The sequence below is a fragment of the Bos taurus genome, chromosome 15 (genome assembly GCF_002263795.3).
Source record: "Bos taurus isolate L1 Dominette 01449 registration number 42190680 breed Hereford chromosome 15, ARS-UCD2.0, whole genome shotgun sequence".
NCBI classification, from domain to species: Eukaryota; Metazoa; Chordata; class Mammalia; order Artiodactyla; family Bovidae; genus Bos; species Bos taurus.
The window spans coordinates 40189008-40203868 of NC_037342.1; the positions used below are offsets into that span (position 1 = coordinate 40189008).

General features: G+C 47.1%; 1 protein-coding gene across 2 annotated transcripts in view; it reads right to left on the reverse strand.

The window, feature by feature from the left end:
• Nucleotides 1–14861, reverse strand: part of PARVA (parvin alpha) — a 179092-nt gene that overhangs the window by 20971 nt on the left and 143260 nt on the right. For both annotated transcript variants that reach the window (XM_024975536.2, NM_001099144.1), the window contains 6 exon segments: nt 12479–12537; nt 10873–10892; nt 9302–9363; nt 8571–8639; nt 5847–5948; nt 4749–4821 (listed from right to left, as the gene is read on the reverse strand). In XM_024975536.2, the coding sequence (XP_024831304.1) occupies nt 4749–4821; nt 5847–5948; nt 8571–8639; nt 9302–9363; nt 10873–10892; nt 12479–12537 (385 nt within the window).

The following is a 14861-nucleotide window of genomic DNA, read 5'->3' on the forward strand; positions in this document are numbered from 1 at the left end:
TTACATTAATTTTTTAAAATATGACAAGCATCCAGAAAAGTACATGCTATACACACACACACAGAGTTTTAAACAGTTGTATGAAAACCCTCATGTAACCACAATTCATGTCCAAGGTTGACTATTGCCAGTACCCTAGAAGCACCCCCTTCCTCTCTGCATTCAGGTTCGCAGTCACCCTGCAAAGGTAGCCACTATCCCCACTTTTATCACAATTACTCTTGATACATAGGATGTAAGATTACGTTCCATCAGCAATATATGAACCTTAAACATCAAACTGTAGTTTTGCCTATTTTTATACTTCATAATACACAGATTTATACTACACATTATTTTGTGATTTTTTTTTTTTACTCAAAATTGTTTATAGGATTCATCCTTTAAACAATTTCATTGATGTATATTTTATGGTTTTGTTGAGGTATCACTAACTAACTCTGCTCTGTTGTCTTTCAAGAAAATTTCTTAATTTCTTGACTACTTCTGGTGAGTTTTCAGTGCCTTGAAATGGCTGCTTTTGATCATTTGTCCAGTTTTACACTTGCTTTTTTTGCAGAGGATAATCACTGACCTCTTCATGCTTCAGCAACTAGAAGTCTCTCTCGTGATTTCTCACTTCATTCCTTTTTATTGTTGCCATTGTGCAATAATCCATGGTATGAGTATACGTCAATGTATTTAGCTTGCTTACTGGGGATGCATATGCCAGTATAGTCTATTATGGATATTCTTAGACTAGTGGCCTGGTATATGGACCTGTGTACTTAGGAGTGGAACTGTTAGTCATAGGGTATATTAGTTTTCTATTGCTGCTTTAACATATTATCATTTATCTGGTGGCTTAAAAAAATCCAAATTTATCATCTTACAATTCTAAAGGTCAGAATCTAAAACGGGTGTCACTGGGATAAAATCGAGGTGTCAGCAGGGCTGTGTTCACCTTTGGAGATTCTCAGGGAGAATCTGTTTTGCTTTTTCTAACCCTCTAGGGGCTGCCTGCATGCTTTGGCTCACAGCCTCCTTTCATCTTCAAAGTCAGCGATGGCTGGTGGAGTCTTTCTCATGTTGCATCACTCTGGTTATCCTGGATCATCTGGGGGGTTCCAATGAGGATCCAGCTGAAGATCCTCAACTTCCATCTGCAAAGTCTCTTTTAGTATGTAAGGTAATAATGGGTCCCAGGGATTAGGATGTGGACATTTTGAATCATACATTTACATTTGTATGATAAATCTTAAATACAATTATTTTTTAAAATTTTTGGCTGCTCTGGGACTTAGCTGCTGCAGGTGCTCTTTTATTTTAGTTGATGCAGGCTACTCTCTACCTGTGGTGCTCAGGCTTCTCATCATGATGACTGCTCTTGTTGTGGAGTATGGGCTTCAGTACTTGTGGCTTGTGGGCTCCAGAGCGCACAGACTTAGTTGCTCCACAGCACATGGAATCTTCCTGGATCAAGGATCAAACCCACGTCCCCTGCATTGGCAGTCAGATTCCTACCCACTGTGCCATGGAAGCCCCTATGATAAAATCTTAAATGTATTACCTAGGACAAATAGGGACTTCCCAGGTGGCACTAGTGGTAAAAGAACCTGCCTGCCAATGCAGGAGACATAAGAGATGTGAGTTTGATCCCTGGGTCGGGAAGATCCCCTGGAGAAGGAAATGGCAACCCACTCCAGTATTCTTGCCTGGAGAACCCCATGGACAGAGGAGCCTGGCAAGCTACAGTCTATAGGGTCACAAAGAGTTGGACACGACTGAGGTGATTTAGCATGCAAGCACACAAGGACAAAAAGCAAGCCTCTGTTGCTGTACATCCTTGCTAACACTTGTATCAGAGCTTCAAAATTTTTCCACTGGTCTGTAAACTATCTCCTAAGGGAATGGGGGAGGGAAGTTCAATCATTTCCCATATTTCCAGCCTCTGACCAAATCCTTCCACAAACAGTATTGATCATCTACAACTAACCTGCCTGGATTCTCAGCATTGTTTGAAGTAGCCTGGTCCCAGCTCTTAGACTCCTTATATTTTAGACATTCCATCTGCCTGCTGGCTGTCTTACGTGCAGACTTAATTCCTATCTGGTTCTAAGTGTCTTCTAGTCCCCATCTGCCTAGAGTGCTGGTATCTTAACCATATTCAAAGATGAGTCTATTTGAATGATTACAGAGTGGTCATGTGCAACTGAAGAGGCATGGTATGACACCCTAAATAAAAAGCCACCACCTTCATGCCGATATTTCAGCTGCTCTTTTGGCCATGAACTTGATGCTAAAGCTTGGCTTGCATTTACACTAACTGGGCTGATTCATTAGAAAAGACCTTGATGCTGGGAAAGATTGAAGGCTGGAGGAGGAGGAGATGACAGAGGATGAGATGGTTCGATGGCATTATTGACTCGATGGACATACATTTCAGCAAGCTCCAGGAGATGGTGAAGGTCAGGGAGGCCTGGAGTGCTGCAGTCCATGGGGTTGCAGAGAGTCAGACATGACTGAGCAGCAACTGGGGCACTAAAAGATTATGAAGCGTGAGTAGCAACAGTCATCTGAGATGGAAACCCAAAGTTTCCAGGGGATTTCCAGGTATAACAGAGCTTTGAGTGTGAAACAGCATGGCAGAGGAAGCATTTTCCTGACCTTAAAAATATCTGCCATAAAAAAATGCCTCTACTACAGCCAGTTTGATGTTGAAACACCCTCAAAGAACTACCTAGATGAGCACTTTTTGAAAAGTCTACAGCGTTTACTACCAAATTTCACTTCCCAGGTAGAAGCAAAGAAACAAGAGAGAATGCTGGGGTACACGTCTCACAAAGTACAGTCTCACAGAATTCCATTTCACTTCTACTTTATGCACTGGAAATTCTCAGCATGGGCATAGTGCCCAGTATAATAGCAAATAAAACAGACGTGTTTTTCCATTCACATCACTCAGGAAATTTCATATTAAGCAGTTCAATAATTATATAAGAAATGTCATCTATATGCTGAAATATCCCTATAGATTAATTGATATTGGAAAAACTGTGTCAAAGGGTATAAATGCTTGAAAACTGGTGTCAGAAGGAGAACTTCCAATCTGTAACCAGGAAGTTTCACATTAAGCAGATCAAGAAGATGCAGCTGAAATGCTGGCCAGAACTCTTCCTGCTACATTTCCCATACCCAGAAGCAGGGTGCTTTTAACAGCTGGCCACAGGACGCTTAGAGCCCACTTTTCAAGGCATTAGAATGGCTCGAGTGGCCTTGCAGGGAGAAAGCCTCAAAAGGGACAACAGCATTGCTACAACTTCACCTCTGGCAGCAACCAGGTGCTCAAAACAAGGTGATAAATAGGACTAAGAAACTGGCTTTTGCTGGCCAGCTGATAGTTACTGAGGTCTGGAAAGCGTCATGAGACAGGGACCAACTAATGTGTTCACAATCGACCTCTTTCCTCTGGTTTTCTGGCTTTGTCCTCCAGCCTCATGAGTAAAGGCATTCCCACAAGATACTGTCGCTACTGCTGCTAAGTCGCTTCAGGCGTGGCCGACTCTGTGCGACCCCATAGACGGCAGCCCACCAGGCTCCTCTATCCCTGGGATACTCCAGGCAAGAATACTGGAGTGGGTTGCCATTTCCTTCTCCAATGCGTGAAAGTGAAAAGTGAAAGTGAAGTCGCTCAGTCGTGTCCGACTCTTAGCGACCCCATGGATTGCAGCCCATGGATGGACCGACAGACTGTCATACCAGGTGAAGTAAACCGGATGAAGACAATATGATATCGCTTATACGCAGAGTCTGAAAAAATGATCCTAGTGAACTTACCACAGAACAGAGAGAGACTCACAGACTTAGGGAACTTATGTTTACCAGAGGGGAAGGGATAGATTGGGAGTTTGGGACTGACATGTACACACTGTTATATTTAAAATAGATAAGCAACAAGGACCTATGATATAGCACAGGGAACTTTGTTCAATACTCTATAATAACCTAAGTGAGACAAGAATTTTAAAAAAGAATAGATCCATTATGTGTATTACTGAATCAATTTGCTGTACACTTAAAACCGACACAACATTGTATACTCCAGTATAAAAGAAAAAAAATACAAAAGCCTTATCTGATCCTTCCAGTTGAGCCCAACTCCCACCATCTCCTCCGACATGCACAAATGCGCACATTGCTTTAATTAAGCACAAGCAAGGGAGCCCTGCTGGAGCATTTTGCTGCTTTTTGCATTTTTTCAGCCTTAACCTTTGCAACGCAAACCTGACAAATCAAGCCTTGTCCTTAGGCAGAGTTGGAGCTGGCAGAGCGCAGAAAAGGTAATTACGCTCAGAGCAGAGTGCCTGTGATGACCTCTGCATCTTCCCCTTGCCTACCTGGGAGATAGCTCTCAGGCAGGTCAGCACCCTGTCCAGGGACAGAAGAACCTGGAAATCAGGCCAGGACAGTTCTGCAGCAGCACCTCTGCTCTGCATCATGTCTGCATGGGCCCTTATACTGATGATCCCACACGTGGGATTTCAGGTTCCTTTTTTTTTCCCCCATGGCTGTGCAATCTGCAGCTCACCAAGGATCCCCAGAACTGAGCAGCTGCACCCTGTCCCACCTTCCCTTGCAACCACAAAGAAGGTTTCAGAGAAGACAGTCTTCCCTCTGGTATCAAACACGAATCATGCTCTCTGCCGTGAAAGCCTGTGTGCAGGGTAAGGTCTTGCCTCTTGCCACGAACCCAGGGAAGAGCAAAGTACCTTCTGGCCGTGGTTTTGGCTTTTCCAATCCTCCGTCTTGCATGAGCTCAAAGGCAAAGGAGACATTCAAGACCTGGAAAGAGAAATGAAGTGTGTGAGGCGCTGCACATTCATTCCTAGCCCCTTGAGGCTCCCTGGGACCTGCCCCTGGAAAGTGGAAGAACGAGCACTGTAGCCAGAGGGGCAGGGGCTGAGCTAAACTGAGGCTGGCTTTTGAAGCAGAAACAAGGTGGCCAAACTGGGCTTGCCACACGGAGTGTGGACGAGGCCTAGCCTCTGTTGGTGAAGCACTCCTGGAGGAGTTAAAAATCTTCTCCGTGTCCTACTGTGTTCCTGAGTCACTGCCAGGACTGTAAACTCAGGAACATCTGTGCTCACAGTTGAAAGAATCAGACAGTAAGACATGTTCAAAAGGACCTTTCTGGTGGCGCAGTGGTTAAGAATCTGCCTGCCAATGCAGGGGACACCGGTTTGAACCCTGGTCTGGGAAGATTCCACATGTTGTGGAGCAACTAGGCTTGCGAGCCGCAACTACTGAGCCCGTGAGCCCTAGAGCCTCTGCTCCACAATGAGAGAAGCCACCACAGCATGAAGCCCATGCACCGCCCCAGCTCGCCAGCAACTAGAGAAAGCCTGTGAGCAGCAAGGAAGACCCTGTGTGGCCAAAAATAAAATAAATCTAAAAATAAAGTTTAGGAAAAAAAGACATTCAAGAGGCAGAGAAAGGTTTCTGCTTGGGGCCAAATGCCCGTTGTCTAGCAGGCGGGCAGTGGCAGCCCAGGAGAGGCATCAGAACTCGGCTGAGAGGGAGCCTCACATCCGACCACTTTGCAGCCACCTTCCCTGTCACCTCTGGGGAGGGATGAAGCTGGGCTGTGGCCCCCGGCAGGAGGGTGTGGCCAGGGGTCTGGGGTGCAGGGGAGGAATGCTCAGGGGCCTGTAAGTCGCTGCTTCCCAGCTCAGCTGTGCGTCACCACGGCCCCCCTCATTCAACCACTGAAGACCCTGGGGAGACAGGAAGCCGCCACCTTTACCCAGATGGTCCCAGTACAAGTATGGGAAGATGGGTCAGGCATGTGGGCTGGGGCCTCCTCTTACCTTCTGTTCAAAGCTGTCTGGGGTCAGGAAGAAGCTGTGGAGGGGCACGAAGTAGCCCTCCAGGAGCCCCATGAGCAGCACCAGGTACACCCCATCTGCAAACTGGAGGAGAGAGCCAGGTGAAGGCACTGGGCCCTCTTAGCCCTCCAGCCCCGGCCCATCCAGGGGCCAATCAGCTTCCAGGTCAGCCCCCAAAGGCTATGTCCTCAGGCAGGCTGCTGGCGGGCACTGACGAACAGTGGCCCAAGGTGGGAAGGCCTGCTGCCCCACGTCCGGCTGGTCCACACACAGGCCCACGCTCCTGATCTCAAATGGTCCAGTATTTATTGAGCACCGACTCTGTACCAAGCCCTGATCTGGCACAGGGAGCACAGAGGTGGGTCAGGTGTGGCTCCGGCCCTGGAGGAACTCACGGTCCAGTGGGGAGACTCCTGTGGAGGACAGATATGTAGCTGCTGCTGCTCTGAGGGAGGGCAACATGCTGGCCTGCGTGAGACTGGGAGAGGTCACTCATCCCGTGGCAGGCACCAGGGAAGGCTTCCGGAGAAGGTGCTGTCTGGATGGAGACGTGAGGGCTGAGCAGGAGTTAGCTCGGGAGGGCAAGCAGGAGGGAAAGGGTAAATATGTTTATGTTGTCTAGAACACTGCTTGGCATGTAGGCAACACTTAACACGTATTAGCTATTGTTATTTTTTATCCTGGAAAACAACAAAGCGGTCAGGACACAACGTCCTGGCTCTTGCTGACGAAGCACAACCGTGTGCTCAGGGCCATGGCAGGAGGCTTAGAGCTAGTCCCTTCCATCAAGGACAACAGAGGCCTGACTGGCTGAGAACCTGGTCAAAGGAACAACAGGCGCTGAAGCCAAGCAGGGGGTGCAGGCTTTCCACTCAAGGGAGGGGGGCACGTGTGCGCTGGGCAGGCTTTGTGGGCACAGTGGGGGCTGTGAGATGAGAGGAGTGTGAAAGGAGTAGGTGCTGTGGGTCTAGAAGATAAATGGCCTGAGTGAAGATATAGTGGTCAGGTGCATACCTGATATTCTAGAACCTTTCAAAGGAGGCAGAGCCATCAAACATTTGTATAAACAACAGTTGCTAGAGTTCACAAGAGGTCAAAGTTCTTGGAAGCATCTTAGGAAACTTTTAAAATATTAGACTGAATTACCCAGAATCTGGGCTGGGCCCAGAGTCTGAGCTCTCCTGGGTGACTAGCTGGTGGGGCTGTGGCTCAATCTTGGTTATGGGCAAACCACCCTGAGCATGAACTTGACCTAGGAGTGGCTTCCTCCCTGTGTTCATCCATCTGGCCTTCAAGTCAGGCGGGAAGGGCCTGAGCATGACTCATTCCAGGCCACCCCAGGGTGGACCATGAGAAGCAGACCCCAACATCTGTGTCAAAATCAAGGCCCTTCCATGGCACAGATTAGCTGGGTCTTCCTCTGGATGTGGCTGGAATGGGTTGAGGATGAAAGAATCCAATCTGTCAACTCAAAGGAGGACGTTGGGTTAGGGTCAGGGTTACTCATAGCTCTGAGTGCCATAGACCTAGCCTGCTCCCACCCCCGACTGCAGTTCTAATGACTTGGTGGTGAAACTTGCAGACAGATCCCACATGTGCTCAGCAGAGACCCCCTTCCCTGCCCATGAAAAGTGAAGAGGAAGTTCCAAGGGCTCATTCCAACTCTCTCCAGGAATCATTACTTCTGCAGAGTGTCCCCGTCTCCCATATATGATGCTGCCTCAGAGTCGAGACATACCCAGGGAGAGCTCAGTCACAGACCTGGGAATTACCCTTAAAAATATAGGAGGTGCCCATGTATTCAAAAGAAAATCACACTTAGAAATTAATTGCAAATGAAAGGAGATTGGGAAATGGGACACATTACATAGTCTCAAAGTATCTGCTAAATACAGATTAGCTATTAATTATAAAGGGGAGGAGCTTTACAGTAGGTAAATCTGGGAGAATGCCAACTTAGCCAAGCGATCAAAGTTACCACCCCCAGGTACAGAACTGATGGACAAAAATACCTGAGAACACAGTATTGTCTCAGTGGTCCTGCTCTTGAACATGCATAACCTACCTCTAATCATGAGAGAGAGAAACAGATTCTATGCACCATATAGCTCGCATTCTTCAAAAATGTCAGTGTTAGGCAGACAGGCTGAGGATTTGTTCTTTATTAAAAAGAGACTAAAGAGACACGACGACTAAACGTATCAGGTGAGAATATCAGGACATCTGTGTTTCTTTGAACCATGTGACACTGCTCATGTCAAGAGTAGTCAAGTATCAGCAATTTCACACGGTTCAACCAAAATAGGTTAACACCGCACTGATGTTAAAACCGCCTGAATGTCATTACTGTATTGTGATTCTCTAAGAGCATGTACTTGTTCTTAAGAGACATATGCTGAAGTATTTAGAGGTGGGAAGAGGAAAAAAACCCCCTAAATGTGGACAAATGCTAACAATTGGTGTATGTGGGTGAACAGTACACAGGGGTTCATGACAATATTTTTGCAGATTTTCAAAATGAAAAATAGGAAAAAATTCAGAGAAATCTCATGCAGTTCACCCCTCTGAGTAGAAGAGAATTCCCCTCCCTTCCCAAGAGAAGCTCCAGGGTCAGGGTGGAAGGCCTCCCGGCAACGGGGGGCCCTGGGAACAGTGGTGGTCCTGCGGGGTCTTGTCCCCGACCCTGCACTTGGGGTTGTCACCCACCTGGGTTTCCAGTTCTGTGACCTCCAGGTTCAGTTTATTCAGGTGTTTGTTCACGAAAGTGATGAGTGTCTAGAAGAAAAGCACAAGCCAGGCCTTGAGATGGAGATCTTGCCCTGGAGGCTGCCCCGTGACTCTACCGTGAGGACAGAGGACGAGGCTCAGCCAAGGCGGGCGCAGCCAGTGAAGCTCTTGTGGAACTCCTGTGTCCACAGAGAAGGGCGGCCCCCAGGATTTGCAGTCCCAGGCACTGCATGACTCAAATAGCCAGGCCCAAGACTGGGCAAGGAGCAGGGGGTGTGAGAGGACAGAATGACAGCTGGGTGCCTGGGCCCAGGCTCAGGGGCCAGAGGAGAAATGACCACATCGGGTCCCTTCTGGTCCCCCCTCCACTAGGTACGGGTGCCTGTGTCCAGGGAGACAGAGGGAGGTCTGCGTGAGGAGCAGGGATGGCTGGGGGTTCAGTGTGGGTGGAAGACAGGGGCCCATAGCCTCAGAACCTCCCAGAGATGCTGTCATCTGAATGGGAGAAGAAAGAAACTAGATAAGGCATCCAGCAAGAACAAGACAGGTGAAACAGACATCAAGCAGGAAAGCCCTGTGCTTGTGGTCATCTGGACATGACACCAGTTTCAGAAAGCTTGCAAGCTGCTGGGGGCAGTTTTCCTGATGTCTTTTGACACCTCACTCCCCTTCCTCCCTCCCGCCCTCCCTCTCAGGCACCTCTTTCCCACCTTTTTCACCACGTTGAGCTTGTCTGGTGCATGGTCGAACAAGGTGTCAAAGGCATCACGTTCTGAAAAAAAGAGAAAGCAAATAGAGCCCAGAGCTAGTGCCGCCCCAGGCCCCAGGCCCCAGCCTCTACAGACCAGCGGTCAACTCCAGGTGAGAATTCTCTGGGGGATAAATTGTGCTGGAAACTTGGGAAACTGCTTAGGCAGAGGTTTGGGGTGGACTCTTATCTTGGGGGCCTCTCCCCCTGTGTGTGTGTGAGCTCGTGTGTCCACCCTCTACATCGACTCTCTTTAGGCTGGGTTTGAGGGGGGCTGTAGCAGGCAGTCTGGCTTGGAACTGGCCATTTCTCTTCACTGTTTTGTATTCCTTGATACCATGATTTAGTCATGGTTCTAAAGTGTTTCTGAAGCTTTCTGGAAGCAGAATATCATCCAAATATCAAATCACTTCACTCCCTAATTTTCAAAACCCAGACAGGCTTCCTGGTAGAGGGCAGATAGGCAGACTGGGAGCCACAGAGCTGCCCACAGAAGGGGAGCTCCCGCTCCTGGGGGATCCAGTCACTCCAATCCTTTTAGCCTTGCCTTCTCTTCTGTAAAATGTGCACTGGACATGAAGCTCCCCTAGGTGGGTTATGAGGATGAAAGACTAGAAAGTACATGGTCCTTAAACTCTGAAGTATCTGCTGATTTATTAGTAGTATGATTAGAATATTTCAAAATATTATCCACAGTGAATATAGAATCAGAGAAAATAGTAAAGCCATGCCCCCTGCAGGGATTTTCCTTGCTACAGCCCCTAGGTCCTCTGATCTGAGGGGTGAAATAGTGGAAGGAGGTACTTCCCTGGTGGTCTAGTGGCTAAGGTTCTGCTCCCAATGCAAGGGGCCTGGGTTCAATCCCTGAACAGGGAACTAGATTCCACATGCTGCAACTAAATGATCCAGCATGCTGCAATTAAGACCCGATGCAGCCAAATAAACAAATAAAAAATAAATAGTAGAAAGAAAGAGTGGAGACGGATCTGCCACTGGGAATGGGGAGTCTCCGAGAGGAGCCCAGGCCTGGGAGGCTCGTGGTCCTGCGCTGCCTCTCCCACTCTTGCACCCACTCTTGATGATTAAATCTGAGAATGGGAATTGTGATCTTGGACATTCAGAGACCTTAGAAATAAACCCAAGGTTCTGGGAAATGGGAGAGGTAGGAGGTGTGATGAGCAAAGAGGCAGCTTTGAGAAGGGCTGGACAGAGTAGGGAAAGGGGACTGTGCTGTGCACATCACTTGCTCTACTTCCACAATATTCGCAGAGCAAGACTGCCCTGCGAGCGCCCAGGACCCATGCAGAAGCCCAGCAGTGTCGACGGTCTAGTGACCTGCAGGAGGACTGCAGCCGTGGTTCCTTCTCTTCCCACCAGCGGCTGACCCTCCCTCCCCACCAGCCAGCCCTGTAACCAGGCTGGCGCAGACAGACAGGCAGGAAGCAAGCTGAGTGCCTGTTCTTTAGCTGCTGCAGAATTAACTAGACCCCACTGGCAGTCACCAGCACCAGAGGACAATCTTACGCAACTCACCATGCCTTCCAGATAGAGCCCTGCGGGAAGAAGAGAAAAAACAGTGTGACTCTCCTCTCCTCACCTTTGGCTGCAGACCCCCCAAAGCTTCCTTCCTTGGCATCTTATTCTGCACTGAGTCTCCAACTATGGGTGGTCTTTACCACATTACCAGTTCTTTTTCCCCTTTGCTTTACAGATATACTGGTGTTCACACAAAGCCTGGTATAAGTGATGCTTAAAGGACTTGCTTTAACTTTATTTCTTGCTTTAAATAAACTCATATTATTGCTTACAGTTGAGAAATACTGGACTCAGAAATTCAGGATCCCCAACCATGTTTTAGGAGCAGGGCTCAGGGACCATCCCAATATGGCATTTCACTGCCCAGTTTGCTGAAGGCATTGGCTTGGGAAGGTAGGTTTGGCTCTCTCCCGTCCATCCTGTGATACCCACCAAGGTGCACCTGCCATTGACCTAGCATAGGTTTTCTCAAAGAGGGCAGGAATTGGAACCATACTCATAGCAGTGATGCAGTGAAGTAGTAAGAGCACAAGAATTAGGGACAGACCACTTAGGTTTAAGTCTTACAGAGCTGTTTGCTTGCTGTGTGACATTGGGCAAGTTACCAAACCTCTCTGGGCTCCAGGTTGCTTACCCTTAAAATGAAGATAACACAGTAAACAACTCAATCAGATGTTCTGAGCATTATATGAGTTAATATATACAAATATTTTAGTATAATTTCTAGTATATACTAAATGCTCAATACATCTTTTTTCTCAATTCTTATTATGTTCATTCTAACTGTATATCTATCACCTATTAAGCAATGGCTTGCAGGTAGTGTACTAGGAAGAATAATGAACTCAGTGTTCAAGTCAAGTAAACCAAGGATGGCTTTCTCCTCCATCCTTGGGTGGTGAGGTTTTAGGGGGTGTAATCATTGCTTCATGTGCCGCTGCCCTTTCCACTGGCTCTTCTTGTTCGAGGGATTATAGAGGAAAGTTGGAGGAGCAGGAGAAGATACAAATAAATTTTGCCTGGTTTTGCGTGTGGCCAGGGCTCAGGCCTGCCCACCGATCTCAGACCCCCACACACCATCCCACTCTTTGTGCTTGAGAACAAAACTTATCTTTCTTATGACAAACCTCTTACATATTCGGATATTCCAGTTTCTGTGAATGTAAATTAAAAAAAAAAATCCACCACTGTAAGGTAGAGAGGGACTTTCTGGGTCATGGCACGTGACCATATAAATCAGATTCAGAAAAGGAAGAAAAACGTCCTTTTGAAGGTTAACAATTTAAATTCAATCCCATGTTTATGGCATGACGATTTCATGCTGGTTGGCTTTTTTGGGCACACTTTTTCCTGGAGTGCCACAAAATTAGAATTTTTCAATCACGGCTAATTCCCTCTCCCCATTTCCCCACCCAAGTTTGTACCTTAAGCATTGAGAGGCATGTTTTGAATGCACGGAAAAGGCTAAACTATAATCATTGGCTGAAGTCTAATCCCTCTTGCAATCCCAATAAATGAAAACTAAATATCAGCAAATGGATGAATTTCGGAGAAACATCTGTGTTCCATTACAGAATCGCTGGCAACAATGGTGTTGACATACTCTGTGTTACCAGTTATTTCCTCTTGGATTTGCCGAGACTGGAGGATTCCTTCTCGTTTCTGAAAACGGGGGTGGGGTGGGGAGAGGGTTGGGGAGGAGGAGAGAAAAATATGCTTTAGAAAAATACAAAAAACTGATTAACATTCCTGATACTGAGAAAGTTACTGGCATTTAAGAAATGAATCCAGCGATGAGATACCGCTAGAAGTGAAACAAGGCCCCTGGTTTCCTGGGACTGGACTGTACCATTTATACTTAAGTGCAATTAGTGTTTATTCCAAATAAGTCGGCTGTTTCTTGGATGGTGACTCTTTTCTTTCTTTATTGGAAGACCTTCTGCTGGAAGCACACTGCCTCCTGGAGAAATCCACAGTAAACCAAATGGAAATGAAGGCCAGGGTGTGTCTGCCCTCCGACTGGGGCCACAGTGGGAAGCCGAGAAACACATTTAACTGGGGGGCGGGGGGGGGGGGGTGGGGGGGTGGGAAGGGGGGGAGGGGGGGTGGGTTTGGGTGGAGGAACTGAGGCCAACTTGGAGAAATCAGGAGGAGAGTTTTTAAAAAGTGTTTAACTAGGGGAGCTTTTAAGTAAGTAGTACAGTCCTTAGGTAACTAGCTTATGCTCTGAGAAAAGGGTAAGCACTTTGTAAGTCCATCCACTCATCCATCTGCCCATCATCTGTCTACCCCCTCCCATCAACTCATCCTCTTTCTTCTCCATTTCAGTAATCAGTGTCTTCTCCGTACAAGCACCTCTGTTGGACTTATGACAGTTTCGGACCTCGAGGAACTTAAGAATAAAATGGGGTAGATGAACAGGTAAGCAAGAAGGTTTTCCTCAAACAAGCCCCTGGTTTAATGCCTTAGGACCCAGCTCAATTATTAGAATAGGATCTTCTTTCCCTCTCAAATGTGTGGTGGATAAGCAATAACATGGTCGCCCCCTGCAGAGAGGAAGTGCTGAGAGCAGGGCCAGAACAAGTGCTTTCAGCTGGCAGGGTCAGCCTAGGATTGGGCTGGACACAGATGAGAGACCACTCTAGTGGGAGGAATGGCCCCAGCAAAAAAGGCAGAGTCCGGGGAGCACAGGGACGATCAGAATGCTGTTTGGAGAGACAGAGGCTGCTGTTAGTCAATTTTTTAAAAGTTAATTTATTTGGCTACCCCTGGTCTTAGTTGCAGCATGCAGGATCTAGTTCCCTGATCTGGGATCAAACCTGGGTCCCCTGCTTTGGGAGCGCAGAGTCTTAGCCAGTGGACCAAGAGAAGTCCCTACTGTTAGTCAGCTGAGTGCTGGTTTACGTGGGCATGTGAGCTGATGAAGCAGTGCTGGGGTTCAGGGAGACCTTCTGATGAAGGTGAGGAGAGAGATGCATTCATCAGGTCCCTACTCAATCAGTTACCAGACACTTGGAAGATAGTCTAGGCATGGCAAGAGGTTGTCAGAGCAAATCCATCTTCCACAAAGGCCAAGGTATGTCAAGAAGGAGCCTCCAAGCTTCATTCTCTTAGCTAAAGCCCACCTTCTGACCCTCCTGCCCAACTTTCACAAGCTTTTCTTGGCATTCCCAACAGCCACAGAAACTAGCATCCTTACAAAATCCTTTTACAGAAGGAAAGGTAGAGCTGGATAAAGGCCAAGCCTGTATCTGGATTAGATTAAGAAGAATGAACTATCAAAGCAAAAAAGGAAGAAAAAAATGTAAAATACCATTTAAAAAAGATCCAGTGAGGATAAACCAGGACTTTCTCCAAATTCAGCTTCAACATATGTAAAAATTTTCACATAGGACTAATAAGGCCATTCACAGATATCAAACCTCATCTCCAACAACAGACAGAATTAATAAATGCTTGTACATAGAATGGAAAAGAATTCTGGGTTCAGTGCCCCTCATAGCATCCTGATTCACTTCGATCCACTATTTGTTCCCTAAAGAACTAACCCTCTAGTTCAGTCAGCATCTTACAGCCATTTGAGTCATGCTTCTGTGCCTGTTTAACTTGATAAAGCAAAACACCCCATAAAACCTGACATGCCTTGATGCCATTTTGCGTAACACATCCTCCTTTCTCCCTCATGCTAACGAAACGGCCTGCAGGAGAAATTAAACCAGCGATAGGCTTCTGATGGCCTATAACTGAGCTCAAAATAAGGCATGAGACACGGGCCTGCAGTGACCACTGTTTCACCCCTCATCCTCACAAATCCTGAATCATAGTTTTAAAAAATAAAATGAAATGGACTCACACTTTATTGATTGGTAAAAAAAAAAAAAATGATACAATAGAGATGGCCTGGATTCACTAGGAAGATGCATATACCAGGAGGCTCTGGGCTGGCCGCATATCCATAAAATCCTTCATGCCATGCTTGACACAGT